This window comes from Ictalurus punctatus, chromosome 26 (assembly GCF_001660625.3).
Source record: "Ictalurus punctatus breed USDA103 chromosome 26, Coco_2.0, whole genome shotgun sequence".
Lineage (NCBI taxonomy): Eukaryota > Metazoa > Chordata > Actinopteri > Siluriformes > Ictaluridae > Ictalurus > Ictalurus punctatus.
In genome coordinates this window covers 19,017,399-19,039,621 of record NC_030441.2, presented here as the reverse complement: position 1 = coordinate 19,039,621, position 22,223 = coordinate 19,017,399, and the positions used below count along the sequence as shown (strand labels likewise).

The following is a 22,223-nucleotide window of genomic DNA, read 5'->3' as shown; positions in this document are numbered from 1 at the left end:
ATAATATAATATAATATAATATAATATAATATAATATAATATAATATAATATAATATAATATAATATAATGTAATATTATATATTGCATTGGGTATTTTTGTTTGTTGTATTTTAGGAATTAATCATTAATTGAACTTAATTAATTAAATGCAATAAATTCATGAAATCTGCTGCGAACACTTTCTCATTGTGTGCCGTGTTCATTAGCTCACACCATTAAGTAGATGGATTATTCTGGCCTCCTCCAGCAGCAGTGACACTAATACAGGGGTAGAGATGGTGAAAGTCCAATAGCATAATCCACAGGCTAGGCTCATTACTGTATTGTGAGCATTCCCACTATTAGATATGAAGAAATACATGTTATTTGTGTGTATGTAGTTAACAATCCAGCTAAATTAGGAAGGACCTTGGATATATTTTTTTATTTCTATTCTCTCTCTCTTAGTGTGGTTGCCACAATCAGATTAGTTTGACACATTCAGTATCCACTCGACGCACTCAGTACTGCTCGTCTTTACTCCTCTACACCTGTGTACTGTAATGATTTATAACCCCACTATCTGCTGCCGCCTTGAAGAGGACGAGTTTCCTTTCGAGCATGGTTCCTCTCGAGGAGATTTCCTCATGAGTGTATAGGGAGAGTTTATTTACAGAAGTAATTCAGACTTTCTGCTGCTTTTTGACATTTTATCGTTCAAATACTATACAAATGAACCGCAGATACCTTTTTTTCCCCATTTTTTTAAATATAGAAAACCAAAAGATAAAAATCATGCGAATTTAATAGTGTCAACAAAACATTAAAAAATCTCAGTTAATAAATGATTTTTTTTTAAATATCACACAAATGCATTAACTGGAATAATTATAATAACTGAAATAGTCGCATGGAAGTTTCACAACATTAAATATAACTATAAATGGACAAAAATTCTCTAATAAATTTTTAATAATTGGGATCGCTGGAAACTTGCTGTGGTATAAGAGGAATAAAACACTTAGGAATAATCAACATCATGGAGGTGACAGTGACTCTGCTTCATCACACCACCTCATCCCTCAGTGTTTTACTGTAACAGCATCGCACATACAGTGTTTTATTCCTTACGTAGCACCTTTCCGTACTGTCTATGGTACATACATTATTAACATAATCCTGACTGTAATAATAATTCCTTACTTTTCTAGACACTCAAAGTGCTTTACATAGTATGGGGGGGGGGGGGGGGGTGTCTCCTCAACCACTACCACTACTAGTGTGTATCCTCTACCTAGATGACAGCAGCCATAGTGCGCCAGAACTCCCACCACACACCAGTTATTAGTGGAGAGGAGAGAGTGATGAAGCCAACTGAGAGATGGGGATTATTAGGGGGCCATGATAGAGAAGGTCCAATGGGGGAACTTCGCCAGGAAACACCGGGGTTATACCCCACTAACAGCCATGTGGATGTTCATACTGTCCTGTGAGTCACCTGCACATCTGCTGTAGCAGCGTTATGAGTGTTGAAGCAACAAAAAGCACTCAGGAACCTCCTGTATTGCTGCCTGACCTGGAAGTAGAAGAGAAGAGGGCCACAGGTGGTCAGATGGTGTACTGAACATTTTAATTTAATTTAAAAAGTAATGCAAGTACAAAATGTTTAAATTTGATTAAAGTTTGGATGAAATCGAAGCGCTGAGTGCTGACCTCTTGGTTGAGCAGACAGTGGACCAGGAAGATGAAGGCCCCCTGCTGGGAGCTGATGAACTCAAAGACAGTATACAGCAGATTATTATTAGTGGGGATGAAGAGGATTATCCAGGAGCAGCCGAGGATAAAAAACTGGGCCAGGCTTTTAAACATCACACTTACTATGAGTTTCGTATCATTGGTGTTCGTCACCTGTAAGTTCTCATTTTTCAGGCGTACCAGAGTGAGGATCAAGAGGATGACGGTGACGGTGCAGATCAAAGCATTTGTCTGCGCAGGGGGAAGAAAATATTCCAGATGAATTAATCTGAACAGCTGCGTAGCCGGAACGGCTTTGAGCATATGCGGCTTTTAATTCTTTTCTGTCCGCAGTACTTACTCCAAGAATAATGCACGCAATTATGATCGTCGTTGTGACCACATTTATTCTCCAGCTGCATAAAAAAAAAAACATGTAATGCAATACATAAAAAAAAAAAATTATAATTTGTTTGCTATCCCAAATGGAGCATTTTCCTATCACAGCACATCCCCAAATGATTTATTCCTCTCATACCACATCAATCTGCTAAGAATTGCTTATTAATTAAGAAAAAAAGAAAGAAAAAATGAAACGAGATAGGTTTTTATCTGTTTATAGTTACATTTAACATCGTGGAATGTCCCTGAAACGAGTTAGTTCCGGTTCTCACTTATGTTATAGCAGCTATAAACAGTAATTCCCTCACCAGCCTTTCTTTTGAAGTTAATACGACAAAAAAAATGAAATTAATATGCGTTCGCCATGCTACAGAGAAACTCCAAACTTTACACTAAAGCCTACAGTGTTACCTCTGACTGTTACGAAAGCGCCGACACTGGAGACTCCTTCCGTAAACGTTTAATAACTTCCTCCTTACAGAAAACTTCACCACATCACCGATTACACGTGTTTTACGTAATTAAGCTGTTGCTATTGAAATGATTACGTATTAGAAGAGCTGCTGTTATAGAAAATTAATCAACACCTTCTGACCAATCACGATCCCGAACTGAACAGCGCTGTGGAATAAATGTGAATGAAATCCTGTAATGAACCCGGTCTCCTGCACTCACTCGAAAACATCTGCATTCTTTAGCGCGTACGTGACTGCCAGAACCAGGGGGAAAATGTAACCAATCGCCATTAACCATTTCCAGCTAATCCTGTCCATCTGGTTTAATCTGGCCTTCGATAGGTTCTTCACAAAAATGAAGAGCAGCACGGCTTCGATGAACATCCATATAAACGCTGAGAAGTAGAAGAATGATAGCATGACCTCCAGCCATACACACTTTTTCTGTAGAAAGAGAGATGGGGAAAAAATAAGCGTAATAATTAGGATTTATGCGATTTCTTTTTACCTGCTGAGAATGTGAAGAACGTAGACGGCAGCGCTCACCTGTACAGGGCCTGTATTGACGGAGTAATGATATCTGATTTGATCGAGAATTTGAGCCAACAGAAGGTTTATACACAGGTTTATCAGAGCCGTGTCGGTCATCTTTTTGTTACGACGACAAAAGGCGAGTGTGAGTACCGACAAACTCAGAAATATCATTCCCACTGCTATGTTCACTGTGCTGAGCATCACCAAGGAACTGTAAATCTGGAAAGATTAAAAGAAGCAATTTTATTCAATCTCTTCCCCTCTCTGGAAGACTCGTTTTCACAGTATGCTCTTACAGATCATTCAGTATCCACGCGACGCACTCAGTACAGCTCATCATTTCTCTTCTACACCTGAGTACCAACACGCCATTATTTTCATATTACAACATGTCTCATAATCACTTATTGCACTTAAACCACAGCAATTTTACAATGATTACATTCATTCCTTCATTCATTCATTCATTCCGTCATTCCTTCCTTCATTCCTTCCTTCCTTCCTTCATTCCGTCATTCCTTCCTTCTTTCATTCTTTCCTTCCTTCATTCATTGATTCCTTCCTTCATTCCTTCCATCCTTCCTTCCTTCCTTCATTCCTTCCTTCATTCATTCCTTCCTTTATTCCTTCCTTCATTCATTCCTTCCTTCATTTCCCTGGTCCTGATGTGGAGCCTATCCCGGGAACACTGGGTGGGACACCAGTCCATCGCAGTGCACCATGCACACACACACACACCTTCACACTCATTTACACCCAAGGGCAATTTAGTGTAACCAATCCACACTGTAAAACCGGATAAGTTAATTTAACTTTTTATATTTAAGTGTATTTGGCTTAAAGAAATTGATTTGTCAACTTTAAAATTTTGAGGTAATTAGTTTCCTTGAATTTTTTTGAGTTAAATGAATTTATCTGGTTTTACAGTGCACCTACTGATTTTTTTGTTTTTTTTTGGGGGGGGAGGAAACCAGAGAACCTGGAGGAACCTCAGACAGGCACAGGGAGAAGACGTGGAACTCCACACACTCAGCAACCCGAGCTCAGATTAGACCCGAGGAACCCCGGAGCCATGAGGCAGCAACGCTAACTGTTGTGCCCCAATGATTATAGTTTATAACTATAAAAGTAAGATGCATCATATTTGTTATCCGTTTATTGTTACATTTCATCTCGTAAACGGTCCGAATAACAAATAACGAACTTTGTGGTGGTAAAAGTAACTTCATCACTCCACCCTGGTCACGCTGTATTTTACTACACAGTGTTTTATTCTTTTTTCCTGAAGAAACTTGCACTTGAGCTATGGGCCTTGCTCAAGAGCCCAGAAGTGACTGCCTGAACTCACAACCATCTGATCAATAGCCAAAAGCTGTACCTCTGGAGCCACCATGTCCCCACTTGTACAAAAACGTGATTGGTATTACACTTTGTAGCAACTGCTATGTTCAAGAAAGAAAAAACCCCAAAAAACATAGTAACTCCTCCAATCGCTACTGGGTGTGCTAACTAATTTGCAGAGCTCCATGTTTAAAGTTCGAGATCATCTGCTTTGAAACCATGTCTTTTCTGCACAGTACTTCTACCAAATATCACTTCCCCAAATCATTTTCTGGGTTAGTCATCGCCAATCTCCACTGTGGAAGGGTTTGGTGAAGGCCTCCTCTGAGACTCATGGAACCAACCACTGGCTCTATTTCAATACAGGATAGTGCTTACAGTATCCTGCTCTCTTCCCATGATCGGGTCGAGCTCAGCGATGAGAGCGAAGGTACCCAGATGACGACAAGAGCACACAGTGTGAGTGCTGTTTTTCTCTGTGTTCTTACAACCACCTTTGAACCACTCAGTTTCCTTCCAGTACACACAGGAGAGAATGCCTTCAGGGTCCAACTCCTAGTGCGGAAGAAGAGGGAATCAAATCAAATCTGAAAACTGGTGAGTAAAAAACAGTAAATAAATCATCTGAACTGTGTAATAACTTACTGTGATGTGTGTGAAGGTGAGGTTGACTGGTGTGTTGAGGTGTGTGTTGGTGGTTTGGGGAAGTGTTACTGACACCACAGTAGACATCATGCTTTTCCTTCTACTCATAAACATGTCAAAGTCGTAAAGTGTGAGGATGTCTGCCATGTCGGTGTAGCTCATGAACGCCACAGCGGCTGATCCTTGCATTGAAATGAAGAAAATGTACGTTTTTCAACATGGAAATATTTATATTGTGTGCTTTCTCTCTAACATCACAGGTTGTGTTTGTCTTATTGAGAAAAAAAAGAGAGGCTAGGGGAAGGAATGGCTGCGATAACGTAAGTGGGAACAGGAACTAGCCAGTCTCCTGGACGATGTTTCACAATGTTAAATGTGACCATAAATGGATGAAAATAACGACGTTATTTGATAAATTAAAAAAATATATAATATATATTTTAAAAGACTATACAAATGAAACTGAACTGAAAGGAAATTAATTGAATCTTTATTAACTGAATTTTTCTTTCTCTTTTCTGTTTTTATATTCAGGAAAACAGTGTGTCCTCAAATATGGTCCAAATGCAGCTATCTGGGATATATATATATATATATATATATATATATATATATATATATATATATATATATATATATATATAGATAGATAGATATAGATATAAATATAGATATATGCTGCTATAATATATATATATATAGGCGGCTATATCATAACTGGGAACTAGCCTGTATCCTGGATGTTTCACAACGTTATATGTCACTATAAATGGATAAAAATTATGATGTTATTTTATATATGTATATAATTGTTGAGAAAGTGCTGTACTAGAAGAAGAATTAAACACTTTTGGATGTGGAGTCCACATGGTCACTCAGTATTTCACTGTAACACCACTGACTATTTGGAAATCAGATTCATATTGTCGTTTTGGAGTGACACTCTAATGCAGAAGACATAAGATAAACATCTAAGACAGAATTTATATAAAGAATAGAGGTGTCTAAACGTGTGCACTGTACCTATTTACTTCATTTGTTAATTTTTTTGTGGCAATAAATGGATTTTCTTTCTTTATTTTTCCATGAAATTTCAGTTCAAATTCAAATCAGTTCAACAGATGGCAAGGGTAAAAATAAAAATAAAAATCTTTGCTCAATAGATACCCTATAATGGGTTATTCGATCTTATCTGCAAATGGCTGGCTGGTGTGGCTGCAGGCTTTCATTACAGCCAAATAGGAGGCACACTTGACAGTCAACTGGAGACAAAGATGAACTATTATTTTAAGCTGAAGGTAAAAACTTGTCTCGCCTATTTTGCACATCTGCTTGAAAGGGGGATTTTTTAAAGTTTATTATTATTCTTATTTATTTATTTATTTATTTATTTATTTAAAAAGGTAAAAATGTAAAGCTCACTACTATACCATTGTTATTCTTCAAGATCCCCATGAGCTCGATATCCATGGAAGCAGTCCTTGTGACGAGAGTACGGATCTCATTCACAGAGGAGTTTTGTCCAATCATAATTACCCGAACCTCTGGAAAGATAGAAAATCATATCAGCCATTATGTTGAACTTCTTTATTGCCTTATTGTCTTCAAAACGAAACAACCCAGTCTTGAATGTGTTAAGCGTGGTCAAGTTTACAGAAGAACAGATGCTGGTGTGCCTTTTTGGATTTGTCTGCTTTGTTCAGTAAAACCCTGTCCGTTCCTGACAGTAAGATACGTCAGTGTTATACATGTAATTTATGAAGTTTATTATATTCATTTTGTCCTATGGGTTTGCAAACTTTTGTACCGGACTGTAGATTTATTTTGTAGCAGCTGTGTTTACCAACATGTTCCATACCTAAAGTTTGTAGAGAGATGTTGATGGATTCCATGGTGTCGGTTTTCCTCACCAGTGCAGACACCAGTTTCTCAGTGATGTCCAGTACACCATTTCCGTAGCAAGTTAGTTTACTCCGGTCAGTAGTGTTGGCTTTCACAAGAGTTGTAACGTCCATCACGTTGTTCAAATAACGTACAACAGTCTATCCAACAATCAGTGTAAAAATCCATGACATGCACATTCAAACACAATGGCCATCTTTATATTAACACATTATCAACACCAAATATTTCTCACTTCCTGTGGTAGCGTCTCCGCTCTTCTGTTCCAGATTTGGTCCAGGGCACACGCTACTCGTGGATCAATCTGGAACACAAATAACTGATATATTTCTCAAAAAACAACAGAAAGCTTTTATACTCACTGCTAGGTTTTAATCTTCGAAACACAACATAAATAACACTTAATCTCTTATACTTGTCAAATTAAATCATCTTGAGTCCTCGTAACGTTTCTGATGGATGAGATATTTACAGAGAGATTCATCAGATGAACATGGCTTTCGTGTGTAATAGTAAGATGAAACAATACACAAAACACATCCAAATTTTGGCAGTGTGTCGTCAGGGACAGTTCAACCCTACCTGGTATTTTTCAGGTTTTGCGAAACTAGAATCTGAAAAAAAGAGCAAGTTACCCAACTTTATTTTATATATATATTTTTTAGGTTTACAAGTTATTCTAATCTGATTAAGAATTCACCACTGTAGATTCATAGTAGAAACATATTTTAATTTATATTGTTATATTGGAATGAATATATATATATATATATATATATATATATATATATATATATATATATATATATATATATATATATAGTTGTTGAAAATTATTCCAGAGACATTGAGAATGGCAAACAGCCTACAGAGCAACATAAAAATGATTTATGTTAAAGTACACTTCACTGTAAAACTGGATAAGTTCATTTAACTCAAAAAATTGAGGAAAACTAATTACCTCAAAATTTTTAAGCTGATAAATCAATTTCTTTAAGCCAAATACACTTAAATATAACAAATCTTTAACTCAAATTTTGTAATTTAAGTGTATTTGGATTAAAGAAATTGATTTATCAACTTAAAAATGTTGAGGTAATTAGTTTCCTCAAATTTTTTGAGTTAAATGGACTTATCCAGTTTTACAGTGTTGGAATGATCACTTGGAAGTGATTTAAATCTGACATTTTCCAGTATGTGTGGACGCTATGCATGAAAGGGTTCATATATAAAATATGATAGAAATATAGGAATAAAAAATTATATCTGTTACTTCAGAAAATACATTTCTTTAAAGGAACCCAGAGTTCTGTTTATGCGTTTATGGTTTATTGTGTTCATTTGTTTATGGTGTACTTACCGGGAAGTGAAGCGTTGCATGTTGTAAATGTTGTTAGTAACCAAACAGTAACTCCTGGAAAAGAGACATGGGAAATAATTGTATTTATTCATATTGAATTATTTCATGAAAGTGTTTTATCCTGTTCAGGGTGGCGGTGGATCCAGAACCTGTCCCAGGAACACTATGTACACGCTGGAGAAAACTTTTTTTTTTTTTTTTTTACACCTGATCAGCATAGCTGTTAAGCTAAATCTACTGAAAACACAATATCCGACACTGTAAAACACTACCTTCGTATTGTTTATTTTAAACAGGTGTGAGAAAAACGTAGCAGGTGTAAGGTATAATAAGAATAATGGACCAGTTATACATTTGTACTTTAACAGCTATAAATTTACTGTACTCTTATTTATTTCCCACTTTTAAAGGTTTTCATTTGACCAACACTTATACGTGTACATAATAAACACATCCCTTATTCCTGAAAAAAAAAGAGATCGATCAGAAGTACATGGAATATTGCAATGCTATTTTAAAAAAATAATAATAATTAAAAAAAGGAACATAACTGTGAAATATTTAACACAAAAGCATCGTCTCTGTCTATTAGAAGTACTTACGTTTCAGTGAAGGAATCATCTTTCTGGTTTATTTTGAGTTAACGCTGCTGGACGTCCAGGAAAATATTCTTTTTCACAACAAGAGGAAGTATAAGTGAGATAATACAAAGAGAGCTAGACACTAAACAGGCTAGTCTTTGTGTAGTTATCTCTAAATTTGAATTATTTGCATTTGGTACCTAAAATACGCCATTGTTAGAGGGCACTGCATGATCTTCTGCATCTCCGTCTCATCTATTTCAGAAACGAGAATAAAATCTAAGATACAACAAAGGCGACCTGATTAAACACAAAATACAGTTTTTAAATGGTGTTATTTACTGAAGCAAAAAAGTTTTCCAATACCAACTGGGTCTGTGTGAAAATGTATTTGTTAATAATTCCCCAAATCTATAAAACTGCGTTCTGCATAACTGCATAACGGAGTTCAGCTGGACTAGACGCAAGCCGGCCTGATTACTGCAAAACCTTGTTCAATCAAATCAACACTTAAATAGAACCTTTTCAAAAGCATGTTGTTTTTTTTCTAAAATTCTTTTTACTAGTAGCAAAAAAAATTTAATTTTCGCCTGTTTTGGGGGAGCTCTTGTTCAGCATGGAATTTATTTGCGAGGTCACACTCCACAGTAAAAAAAAAATTTGTTCACTCAACTTAACTTATTGAGTTGTTTTTTTTGTTTGTTTTTTTTTTTAGCTTTGACACAGTTAATTTGTATTTACGTAAATTAAGTCATTTCAACTTAAAAAATTTTGTTGACATAAGAACAGCATGAGTGAACCGATCTTAACTTTACTAGTTATTGCACAAAATGAATTAATATTAGAAGGTGGTCAAAAATACAGTACAACTTCCTGAAATTTATCATCTCTCATGAAAATAAAACAAGGTAAACTCCATCAAAATAGTTGGAAAGATCAATACATGGACTTCCATTATCTGAATATGTTCCATCATCCCTTCTTATTTTCCTCACAGACACTTACCTCACAGATCTTTAAGAACTGAGATGGATTCTCCCGCATGTACAATGGCAGCCCCAGCAGTACTGCAACCCTCTCCTGTGATTTGATGCCTCAAAAGTACAAATGTTTTATATTCAAATTATGCGGAACAAGAGAAATAGCAAGAAAGGAAATGACCACAGTACTTACAAAACAATTACACCTGAAATAAACCTACTCACAGAGAGACAGAGACAGATAGAGATAGAGAGACAGAGAGACAGACAGACAGAGAGAGAGGGAGAGAGAGAGAGACAGGCAGACAGAGAGACAGACAGAGAGACAGACACAGAGAGAAAGAGCGAGCGAGAGAGAGAGAGAGAGAGAGGTTAAATTCCCAACACGTATATGGCTTGACCTTTAACCCTAAACTCCTCAGATTTAAATTCAGGCTGTTTTCCACTTTAGATAGAAAGTCTGCCAAAATGAATAAAAGTAAACACAAGAGATTATTAAGTAAGGAGAGTACGGTTCTCTGCTCAGAATCTAAAGGCTTTGAGTTCATTCACTAAAGTGCCAAGCTGCTACTGCTGGGCCCTTGAGCAGGGCCCTTAACCCGAAACTGCTCAGTTGTATAAAGGAGATAAATGTAAGTTGGGCATCTGCCAAAAATGCCTTAAATTCAAGATGCCACCTAAAGGAAAAGTTCATCCGCGTGCTGCTCGTTCTGCACCTGCATGTGAATGTTCAAAATGTCATTCACAAAAAGGGGGGGGGGGGGGGGGGGGGTGGTTCGGGATAAATGTAAAGTACTAAAAAGCGTCCTAATTTATTAAATCTGTTGTACAAGAAATGAGCCTGAGGTCATGCACATGTTATTGTGACTGGCGAGAACCTCAGACTGGGGGTGGGGTGTGATCTGAATAAATCTGTAGGATAAAATTAATAAAGTTATTAAGAAAAGACAAGAAAACGAGACGAAAGCAGCTCGTCTCGTGCACGCGCTCTGTGATGGCGCGCGCTCTGAACCACATGACTGCCAGCCAGGTGGATGCTGCTCATTACTCACACGAGGAACAGGTAAACGGGTAGGCCGCCTGCTTTCCTATAAACAACAGAACAGTGACGCTTCCGGCTGAACGCGTCTCAGCATACCGAGTCCAATGTTTTGTTTCGTGAAAAACTGGTATTTTTTTCTGTCAGGAAAACAGGGACAGACTCTCAGGAGAGGAGACACAGCCTATCGACCTGTCAGGTGAGGTGTGTGTGTATATGTGTACGTGTATGTGTATGCATACGTGTATACCTGTATGCACACACGCACGTGTGTCTGCATGTGCGTGCGTGCGTGTGTGTGTGTGTGTGTGTGAATATTTTTTTCTGTTGATATATAAGATAAAGCAATGGTGTCTCTTGTTATGATAAATTAAATGTGGTTGGTGATTTTATGTTCAAGTCATCAGTTTTTGTACTCGTGGTTACCCGAAGGGCTTCAGGGCTTCGTGGAAAGATGTTTAGAGGTGTATCTAAGGTTTTGTGGCCATAATTGGGTCTTACGGTCTCGGGTGAGCCCTTGGTCTGGTAGGCCTTGACCTGGAACAAGGCCACTTTGGAGAGCACTTTAGGAGTCGATTGGTCTTTGCACTCTTCCTGTTCCTCATCTTTTTTGGCTGCATTAACCAAACTGTCTGCATTCAGTTGTTCCTCAGCAAGGTGCTCCTTTTTGGGGCAAATACATTTTCACAGCACTGTCGCACTCTCTCCTTCTCTCTCTCTCTCTCTCTCTCTCTCTCTCTTTGTGATGGGAAAATGTAGATAAACAAAGGGTGCAATAAATTCTCAGATATGGTAATATATTGTCAGAAATGTTTCTGTAGAGAGCCACTGGTAAATTGTGTCAGGCTGGCCAAGGCCAAAGTATTAAACACCGATACAAAGAGAAGCATCCTTACCTATACAAATAAGGAAAGTAAACAAACATCAGTCTGCTTCCCTTTCTCCCTAACCAATAAAAACACAGACAAAACACCCACACCCAACAAAAACGGCACCTGGGGGCTTGGACAACACACATGAAATGTTTACAAAAAATGAGAACAATTACACCAAAAGAAATATCTGGAAGAAATCAAGCGATTGAAGCCAAAGGAAACAGACTACTCTTCAGACTACATGTCAGTGCTCAAGCTTAGGGTCATATACCAAGGAGTCAATCAAAAATCAAAAACAAAAGCAAGTGAGCACGAAGGCCTTATATTCCATCACAATGCTGAAGTCAACACAAATGCAGATGGGGGAAAGTAAATGTGTAAATTTGTTAATATACAATAAAAAGATGGTTATTTTATCTGGATTAGCTACATCTCCCTCGCATTCGTGTGTGTCTTCAGTTACGGAAGAGCTGGTGAAAGTTTCATACAGTAGCAAAAGTTCAGGCAAAGCTAATTGCTATGAGCGTTCCCAAAATTACACATTTTATTTTGTTGAATTATTATCATTTGTGCTTATGTAAGTATTTTTGTCATCATTTACTTTTGTTATTCGATAAGAAGACATGTGTGTGTAAACTACGATCGAAACACATTTACCAAATAAGTTCCTTATACAGTGCTGTGGCAATGCAGTGGGTAGCAATAACTGGACCTACCAGAGGTCTAACCAGCGGACTAACCAACAGACTATCCAGTGGATAACCAGCAGACTATCCAGTTGACTAACCAGTGGACTAACCAGCGGACTTATCAGTGGACTATCCAACAGACTATTCAGTGGACTAACCAGCAGACTATCCAGTTGACTATCCAGTTAACTAACCAGTGGACTAACCAGCGGACTATCCAGTGGAGTAACCAGCGGACTATCCATTGGACTAACCAGTGGACTAACCAGCAGACTAACCAGTGGACTTACCAGCGGACTAACCAGTGGAATAAGCAACAGACTATCCAGCAGGCTATTCAGTGGACTATCCAGTGGACTATCCAGTGGACTAACCAGTGGACTATCCAGTGGACTAACCAGCGGACTATCCAGTGGACTAACCAGCGGACTATCCAGTGGAGTTACCAGCGGACTAACCAGTGGAATAAGCAACAGACTATCCAGCAGGCTATTCAGTGGACTATCCAGTGGACTAACCAATGGACTACCCAGTGGACTAACCAGCAGACTATCCAGTAGACTAACCAGTGGACTAACCAGCGGACTAACCAGCGGGCTATCCAGTGGACTAACCAACGGACTAACCAGTGGACCAATCTGGTTGCACAGCATCTCAAATGTTTTGGTCAATCTGAAATGCCTGAGCCAAAGTCTGTCATCAAAATGACTTGGTATCATTACCTCCCAGAACTGTCTCACATGATTTATTATATTTGGAAAAAAGAGCCACAGTGGCCTTCCTGATTTCAACAACTTCTATTTGTATTGATATTTTGCGCCAGTTTGTTGAACACCTGTGATGGAAACAGTGCTTTATTTATTTACATTTACATTCACAGCATTCCCGCTGTATTCCCTGGCGTCTTCCCTGCGTGACTCTTAGATATCTGGTGGAGAGACGCCATGTACCCTCTCTTGTTTGTTTGGGATGTGCTCTAACTGTTGGTGGGCTTGTTCACACCTGCTCACTCCTCTGGAACCAGCTGTCCACAGTGGTGAGTCTGTAGGATTAGCGTTCCACAGGAACGAGGGTGGCTGGTAGCCCAGGACACATTGGAAGGGTATGAGGAGCGTCGCAGAGTGCTTAAGTGAGTTTTGAGTGTAATCCTCCCAGGGGAAGAACCATGCTCAATCCTCCTGATGGTCAGCACAGAAAGCCCATAGAAAGCACCCAATTTCTTAGTTCACCCTTTCCACTTTGCTATTTGCTTGAGCGTGGTAACCAGAACTCATGCTCAAACCCAATTTCGGTTGGGTTTTTTTCTGTCAGGCAGGCTGGGCAGGGAACTAATGCATAGGGACTTGGAGAACTGGTCTACCATGACTATGATGACTGTTTGGTTTTGATATGGAGGAAGGTCAGTTATGAAATATACGCGAGGTGTGACCATGATCTTTGGGGTTTTTGTAAGGGGAGAAGCTTGCTTGTGAATCGTGTTTGTGGTACTTTGGCCTTATCAAACACTGAGCATGAAAATATGAACCAGTGGATGTCTTGGATCATCTGTGGTTACCAGCTCTGAAGTAGTTGGTGAGTTTTGTGAGTGCCGGGGTGTCCCCATGGTCAGGGAGGTGAACCTCTTTCTTGCTGGGCACTGAATGGGGACCATCACTCCCTGAACTCCCTCAATCTCCCTGTCAATGCCCCAAGTAAGTGTTCCAACAAAGCATGATTCTGGCAAGATGCATTCCTCTGTAGATACATCACGGGGTGCTGAGTACATGCAGGAGAGGGATTCGGCTTTAGCGTTCTATGATTTAGGGCAGTAGGGGAGAGTGAAATCAAACCTGGTGAAGACAAAGGCCCAGTGTGCCTGAATTCAGCCTTTTTTGACAACTTGATATAGTCCAGTTTTTTGCAGTCAATGAAGATGGTGAATGGGTGGAGATCCCCCTCGAACCAGTGACACCATTCTTTGTTTCACTGCAAGGAACTCCCAGTTGCTCCCAGATGCTATATATATATATATATATATATATATATATATATATATATATATATATATATATATATATATTCTTGCTTATTGTCTAATGGTGTATTGTGTGCTTTTTAAAACAACTTATAACTTCAATATTTCTAGTTTTTGAAAACTAGAATGTTAAACTGTAACGTTATATTTACTGTATATTATAAGGTACATGTAAGAGGGTAAGAGGTTAACTTTAGATTCACCCTTAAACCTGTTACAGCATACACCCAACACAGAGAACTTTAATGATGCAACACAAGAATTTATGAGGAATGAAAAACATACAAGCTTAATATCAGATATGTAGATGCTGCAGATGACCGAAAGAGGGCAGTACATACATTTACAATTCACATTGTTGCTCCTCAGGTCCTCATTTAACCAGCAGGATTGCAGATTAAGGAAAATGGTCTATACACACACACACACACACACACACACACACACACACACACACACACACACACACACACACAGTGAAAAGGTAAGTAGTTTCTCACATTGTTTTTAAGAAGACGTGTACCATTTTGTATAGTATTTAAGTGATCTTATTTATTTCTCATTCACATGACTGGAGTTGACTGTAAGTTTATAGTTTTTACTCAAACATACATATACGATGAAATTCCATGAGATATAGTGTACTCCGATATCAGCTACCAGAGAACATTATGGGAAAGCTTTCAAAATGTTCTTAGAAAGTTAGGCGGTGACGTTACTGAAATAACATATATAATGGTTTCAGTATTAATGTCATTATAATGTTGCTCCCATAACGTTCCTAGAGAAAACATCAGTATTAATGTCCCAACAACTTAAGATCTGTATATGCTATGTCAGAAAACCAAATTCTCTGGAGGAATGACATTTAGAAAACATTCTGCTAACATATAATTGTTAACTAGGATGATGTTGTACGTCAGGGGCATCCAGTCATACCCAGAAAGGGCCGGTGTGGGTGCAGGTTTTCATTCCAACCAATTAGAACCCTGCCTGATCCCTCTTGAAACATGTATTGAAACACTTAGTCCTCCACCCACTTTAACCATCACAGATACATCATTATACAGCAATCTGATGATCTGATAATCTGCTATCGCCAAAACCCAAACCTCCTGAAATTTAAATAGATCGTTTTGATCAGCCCTGTCAAGTGCTTTCTCTTGCTGTATTGAAAGAACACCCAAGTTCGAAATATCAATATGACCAAAGTTGATGGCATCACATGTTAAAAAGAAATTTTCCCTAACTGAATCTTCTGGAATACAATAACAGACAGAGTGGAAATGAGAGAACTGGCAGTGGATCCCGAGAGCTGTGATCCTGAAAGTGCTATTGATCTACATTAATCTACATCAATTACTATCTGATCCTTCCGAATCAACAAACATAAGTAACCTTTAAGTCTGTTTGCCGAACATTTCAACAATTCTTGTGGTCCACAAAGAGCAAAGAAACTGGCTTCCAGTTGTTGTTGTTTTTTTTTTTTGAAGCCCTGGATCACTTTTTTGCGCAGTAGGGAAAGAACTGCATCCAGCTGACTGGAAGTATCTTACTCTTGAGACGTTCCAAAAATACCTCATGGTAATCCTCCCCAAGACTCCCCATAAATGCTGGTAAATCTCAGCCAGTAACCCGTGTGTTTCTGGAGAACCTCGGGTAGATTGCTGCTTCGATCTTGGAATGTAATTTCACCATCTAGGGCCTGTTGTTGTTCATTTGGAAGGTGGAGTAGATGTTTTCCCACCTGCAGCTAATAACATCTCCTCCACCTGAGCTCCGCTCTCACACCTGACACCATGCCTGAGAGACAGCTTGTGTATGTATTGCTTTAAACGTTCACTGTTTAATTCCAGTACAGGAAAGAAAGAAAGAAAACAAGCAGAAAACTGGCAGAACGCTCTGGACACCTTCCCTCCACTCTCAATGCAGATGGACAGAAAGAGGTTTTGGCTCTGACTTACCATCTCGTGGAGGTCTCGTTTAATACTCCAGATGTATATAAGGTACACAAGCGAGTATGTGAGCATTGCTTCAAAGCAATGTGCCTTAACCTAATCACTGTTCGAGTTTAACTCAATTAAATCAATTTAAAAAGTAAATCTAGAACCTTCTCGAGGAACCTTTAAAATTTCAGTAGAATGCGTGTGTGTATATATATATATATATATATATATATATATATATATATATATATATATATATATATATAAATATATAAATAATGTGTGTGTGTGTGTGTGTGTGTGTGTGTGTGTGTGTGTGTGTGTGTGTGTATAAGTGAGACAGAGTGTGTGCATGTACCTTGAGGTTTGGTGTGTGTATATAATTGGTGTGTGTGTGTATATATAAGTCTTTGTGTGTGGGTGTGTGTGAATGTGTGTGTGTGTGTGTGTGTATGTTTGAATTTTGCCTTGAGGCCCAGTTTATGTTAGGTGTGTCCACTTAGCCGAAGGGTTCTTCAAACTGTCCTTAAACCACACCCCCATACACACACACACACACACACACACACACACACACACACACACACTCACACTCATACTCTGGTAGACAGAGCCGGTTGATGCCAGTAGAGAGAGAGAGGGAGGACTTCAGCAAAACAGGTGAGTTTGCAGCATTGCGATGAAGGATGAGGTAGAAGTCAGACAGATATTTTTTTTTCCTTTCTGAAATATTAATCAAATAAAAATTGTGCTTTTAGTGATCCCACATCAGAATTCTTCAATTTCTCAACAGGTAAGAATGATATTTATTATTTATTATAACTAATATTACTATTCCTATCATTGTGTATCATATACTGTATTTCTCACTGGATTTGTGTATTAAAATGGGTGCGTGATCGAATCTGAAGGCTAGTTGCCTCCCACTTATTATTTATAATCAATTATTTATATTCTACACTTTTTGGGAACTTTTGTTCTAGTGTCCTTTGTGTAGTTTAGGCTTCTTAACTCGCTTAGTTGCTTCTACCAGGAAGTGGAACACTATCACAAAGGGAAACACTCTTTAAAAACATACCTCTTTTTAAATTTTTATTTATTTTTACCATCAAGGTAAACATACAAATTGTATGAATTACTAAAATGACCATCTTATACTCATTCTTAGATTGCTAATTGCTAATAACACACTTTATCCACATTACCCTTAAAGCTTCTAGGTTTGATTTAGTATAATAGCACTTTTTACACCATCAAGATTAAGACCCTAGTTTAATAAATACTAAAATTACTTTATGAATGCAGCTTTGTGATTGGACTAGGCATACTTTGGGATAAGTATGTCAATACCTAGGTATACAGGTGAAGTACAGTGGGTGTTATTAGAATTGAATAACCAGTGCATAATAATAACTATAATATCGAACAAAGACCACATAAAAGAAATCTCAAGTATTGGATAATCACACCCAAAGCTAATCCGCACCACTCTGCCCAAATCTTGATAGTTGAACATTGAAAGAGATGTGACAGTAAACACATCTAGGCATCTGGGACAACCAGAGTGATGACTTCTTGCGAAAGGGCGTGACAGGGTGAAGCAGTTATGCTGGAACTGTAGACTGTGACAACTGACAGAGGAATATCCTGTGCTTGTTAAACAGGCCTCAGGTGGGTTTCACTTATGCAAATAACTCTCTTTCGTGTAAAGGCAAGGTGTAAAAGCCATCAAAGCTCTCATTTTCATAATTGCTGACACTGCGAGAGTGATCATTATGTTGCTTCAGGCAACAGTTACCAGGACTAGCTAACACAGTACCTGTGGTTCAGTTGTGCTAACATCTTTTATTCAAATAAACACCTTGGATAATGCCGGGTCTCATTTCATGAACAGATACAGCTATTATTTTAATGTTTTGACAAAGATCAGTGTTGTGAATTTTAAATTTAAACTTGATTGGATAAGTTGAAATAATCTTTAATTTTATTTTGATTTGATTGATTTTTTTTTTTTCAAAGTGGCTGACAACTGCAACACTATACAACTGAGCAGTTCAAGGATAAAAGGTCTTGCTTAAGGACCCAATGGTGGCAGACTGGTATTGCTGGTGTTCATTGGTACTCATGACTTTTCAATCAGCCTTATCCACTGAGTGATTACTGCTTTAGGTTAGCTTTTGTGAGCTGATGACCTTTGTTCACGGACTGGATAACTACACTCTCATGCCGTCTATGAAGATTCAGTCACGTCTATGAAGATTCAGAAGTATAAACCAGCTTGTTTTCTTTTGGGTTCAACACCATCAAGATGAATGTCCCCAGTAAGCAATGGAAACCCAAGAAACCTCACTATATCCCTCGGCCCCCAAATAAACCCTTCAAATACCACTGTTTTCAGTGCCCCTTTACCTGCAATGAAAAATCTCACTTGTTCAACCATGTGAAGTACGACTTGTGTAAGAACTCGCTCTCACTGCTTTTTAAGCAAGGCAATGTTTCCCTGAACACTGTCGATGAAATTAGCATGGCAACAGCTACCACAGAGGCACTGATGCAGAATAATGTTTCAGTGCAAGCTGTCGATGTAAAAGAAATGACTACAGCCCAGCTTAAAGATGACCACAAAGCCATACCAAATGATGAAGAGAGGAGTAACATACCTGAGAGAGTGTGGTTACCTCAGATAGATTCAGAACCAAAAATGAATGCAGATCTACTAATAACCAAAGCATCATCCAGGTCTGATGGAGTGAAAATGCCACCATCGAGCAATAAGGAAGAATCACATGTAACAACACATACCTCTGTGTTTTCTGATGTTTCACCTTTTCAGGAAGACCCAACATCAACCATTCATCAACCTTTACAGTCCCTCCAACATCTGTTTCTTCCAGCATACAATCCAATTCCTGTTCATAACTCATTCTTCCTTGACTACAAACCCCAAAAGCAGGCAAAAGAAACAGAACCTTTTTACCAAGGTCTGGAGTACCCTTCTAATGCCTTCCACTACAATTTATATCCTATACACTCTTCGTATTCACCCTATTTCCTTTGTGGCAATTATTGCAATCATATCCCTTCCCCTCCACAATTTCCACCATACGTCATTGATGCTCTACCACCTGGCGTTCACCCACTCTTACCAGGGCAACTTCTTCCCATCCACTCCATCCCAACAATCCCCAATCCCATTGTAGACCAATCTTATAGATTCTACCATTCAAATCCACCCCCTAGCATGTACCACCTTACAGACCTGACCCATCTTACCTTGTATAATTATCCAGAAATAGGCCAGTCTACTATGGCTGTACCCAGCGGTGTTGGTCATGTGAGACCTGATAGTTTCCATCTTGATTCATACACCATGGCTCAGAGAGAATGCTTACTCAGACAGGAAGCTGGGATCAGAGTAAGCCAAGTTCAAATGAGTCCCAAACTTGGCTATTCTCCAACTGGATCACCAGCTGGGCCACATGCAACAGACCACATCCAGAAAAACTCAGAATCACAGAAACTACTGGACGTAAGTGGGATAGTGCCCCCACATGACCAATTGGAAGAGTGTAACACTAAAATACTCTCAGCTGATGATGGATCCCGACAAGGCAGCTCCACACACTGGGAGAGGTAAAATATTAATGTTTGGCATTCTTTATTTATTAAACAAAACTGCAGATTTTATGAAGGTACTATGCAACACATTGACTAACACATTGTTTTACTCTGTTTACCTGGTAATAATCTGACATCAAGGCAAGCAGAACAGAAAGAAGTGGCAGATAACGATGTGGCCCCACTGAACATCTCAAAGAAAGAGTCTGCTATCGAGGTTCCTTTAAATCTCCCTATAAAACCAATACCTGATATCCCAAGCCTGCAAACCCATATACAAGGTGAGATTAAAAACGACACATTGGGAATTATGGATGCAAGTTCAGTGAAAGAAGAAAACGATGATTACACAGATGAGCAGAAGCAGACAGCTGCATTTGCCTTGTGTCAGCTGGCCCAGTGGAGACTGTCAGAACAGACAGAATGCTCAGAGACGAGCACCCACTTCAGTACGTACACAGAGACCGGTGCTAATGATGGGCTGAACAACCATCAAATCAGCTCTACTCCACTTCATGATAACTGCATAAGCAGTAATCCAGCGCTCATTCCTCAAAACACAATTTCAACCAAAGAGAATAGTAAAACTGTCTCTAAAACAGACCAGACAAATCTTTCTCCATTTCCTGATCCGAAATCTGCCCTGGATGTTAACTGCTCCACACCTCATTCTGAAGGTACAACAGTCGTTCATTCTGAACCCAAAACCAAAGATCAGACAAAGGCCAGGAGTTGTGGAACACGAAATGCAAAGAGGAGCAGAGACTCAGTTCCTAGCAGCTGCATTCTAAGGAAAAGACTTTGCTGTTAATTGTTTCTAAATTGTAATATTTGGTTGCAAGGCACTCAGAAGGATGGATAGCTAGACTTAATGTTCAGCATTGTGTCATTTTGCAAAGTGCCTGAACCTGATATGATCCAGCAAATGGGAAAAAAATCTCTAAACGTGCAAAACAAGGAAAACTGTACCTTTTTTGTCTTCTTTCTTTTAAAAAAAAATCCATTTATACCAAGATATTTATAAAAGATATACAAAATAAATAACTCCTAAGTAATTACCAACCAGTTTATTTTATTTGACTATGAATCTGTATTTGGAGGATATTGTTACTTCCTGTTTAACTAAAGTGCCATGTCTTTCTAAGTGTAACCACTTGAAACTTGTACCTTGTATCAGGTACAGGGTCATAAAAGTCTCCTTATCTCTCACTTAAGCCAGAAAAGTGTGTAGTTTGTAGTTTGACTGCACAAACCCAAACACACACACACCCACACACACATTAGCAAGTGCACCTGAAACACGCTAAACCGTAATCCTCACAAAGTGCAGGTATGGACATGTTGGGCTGTACGACCGTTGAGTTTCTGTCTCCTACCCAGATATGACACAACACATGCTTACAGTTGTGCTCATAGATTTACATACCCCTTTAACAGGGGTATCATCATTAAAATTTCACTTTGTTTGTTTTATTTAGTCCTGCCCTGAATAACATATTACACATAACAGATGTTTACATATAGTCCACAAATAAATATTACTGCCCCAAGTAATAACAATTTACACCTAACATCCTGGCTTTTAATGCGTCGTGTCGCCTTCTTGAGCATCGGTGAATGTTTGCACCTTTTGTAATAGTCTTGTACAAGTCCCTCAGTTGTCCTCAGTGTCAAAAGATGGAACTCAAAATCGTATAGGCGCTGTTGGAAAGGGATCAGATATGCAGAAGATGCTGGAAAAGTAAAGAATGTGCAGGACCTGGAGGATTTTCCTGAAGAGGAGTGGGAAATTTAACTGCTCAGGACAATCAAGGGACTCATGAAGAACTATCACAAAATATAAAAACAGACTCTGATCATCCAGGTAAAGGGATTAAGAATCACGCATATGTAGCGTTTTGAACTGGTTCATTTGTGTAAATTCAGTTATTATTATTATCATTATTATTAGTTATTAACAGGTCTGTGAAGATAGAAATAATAATGTTTTAGAACAAATTTGTGAATATAAGCCGGTGATTTGCAGCTGCACACTGTCAGAACTGCCGTCATAGAAAAATAATCAATGTTCTAATAAACCATGTGTAACACTATTAAATGCAAATTACATTCATTTGTTGTTGTTTA

The 22,223-nt window shown here is 38.5% G+C and overlaps 2 protein-coding genes and 1 long non-coding RNA gene across 5 annotated transcripts; all 3 read left to right on the top strand.

Annotated features, from left to right (window-relative positions):
• The first annotated feature begins 1,430 nt into the window (after nucleotides 1-1,430).
• LOC124626377 (uncharacterized) lies at nucleotides 1,431-5,692 on the top strand. Its single transcript, XR_006981156.2, has 3 exons — nucleotides 1,431-5,044; nucleotides 5,353-5,412; nucleotides 5,627-5,692. It is a non-coding gene; the product is annotated as an uncharacterized LOC124626377 (long non-coding RNA).
• A 5,217-nt stretch (nucleotides 5,693-10,909) lies between these two features.
• On the top strand, nucleotides 10,910-13,078 carry LOC128629171 (bifunctional endo-1,4-beta-xylanase XylA-like). The gene is made up of 3 exons (XM_053675948.1): nucleotides 10,910-10,978; nucleotides 11,102-11,153; nucleotides 12,576-13,078. Exons 1-3 carry the CDS (start codon nucleotides 10,910-10,912, stop codon nucleotides 13,076-13,078), a joined length of 624 nt encoding a protein of 207 aa, XP_053531923.1.
• A 3,968-nt stretch (nucleotides 13,079-17,046) lies between these two features.
• LOC108258721 (zinc finger protein 750) lies at nucleotides 17,047-22,190 on the top strand. Of its 3 annotated transcripts, XM_017457558.3 has the most exons (5): nucleotides 17,047-17,138; nucleotides 17,237-17,271; nucleotides 17,987-18,149; nucleotides 18,498-20,111; nucleotides 20,238-22,190. In XM_017457558.3, the coding sequence occupies exons 4-5, from the start codon at nucleotides 18,787-18,789 to the stop codon at nucleotides 20,905-20,907; spliced, it is 1,995 nt and encodes a 664-aa protein (XP_017313047.1). In that variant the 5' UTR covers nucleotides 17,047-17,138; nucleotides 17,237-17,271; nucleotides 17,987-18,149; nucleotides 18,498-18,786; the 3' UTR covers nucleotides 20,908-22,190. The 3 variants fall into 3 exon arrangements, with proteins under 3 accessions (XP_017313047.1, XP_017313049.1, XP_017313048.1); XM_017457560.3 differs by lacking the exon at nucleotides 17,987-18,149; XM_017457559.3 differs by lacking the exons at nucleotides 17,047-17,138; nucleotides 17,987-18,149 and having other exon boundaries at nucleotides 17,149-17,271.
• The last annotated feature ends 33 nt before the right edge of the window (nucleotides 22,191-22,223 follow it).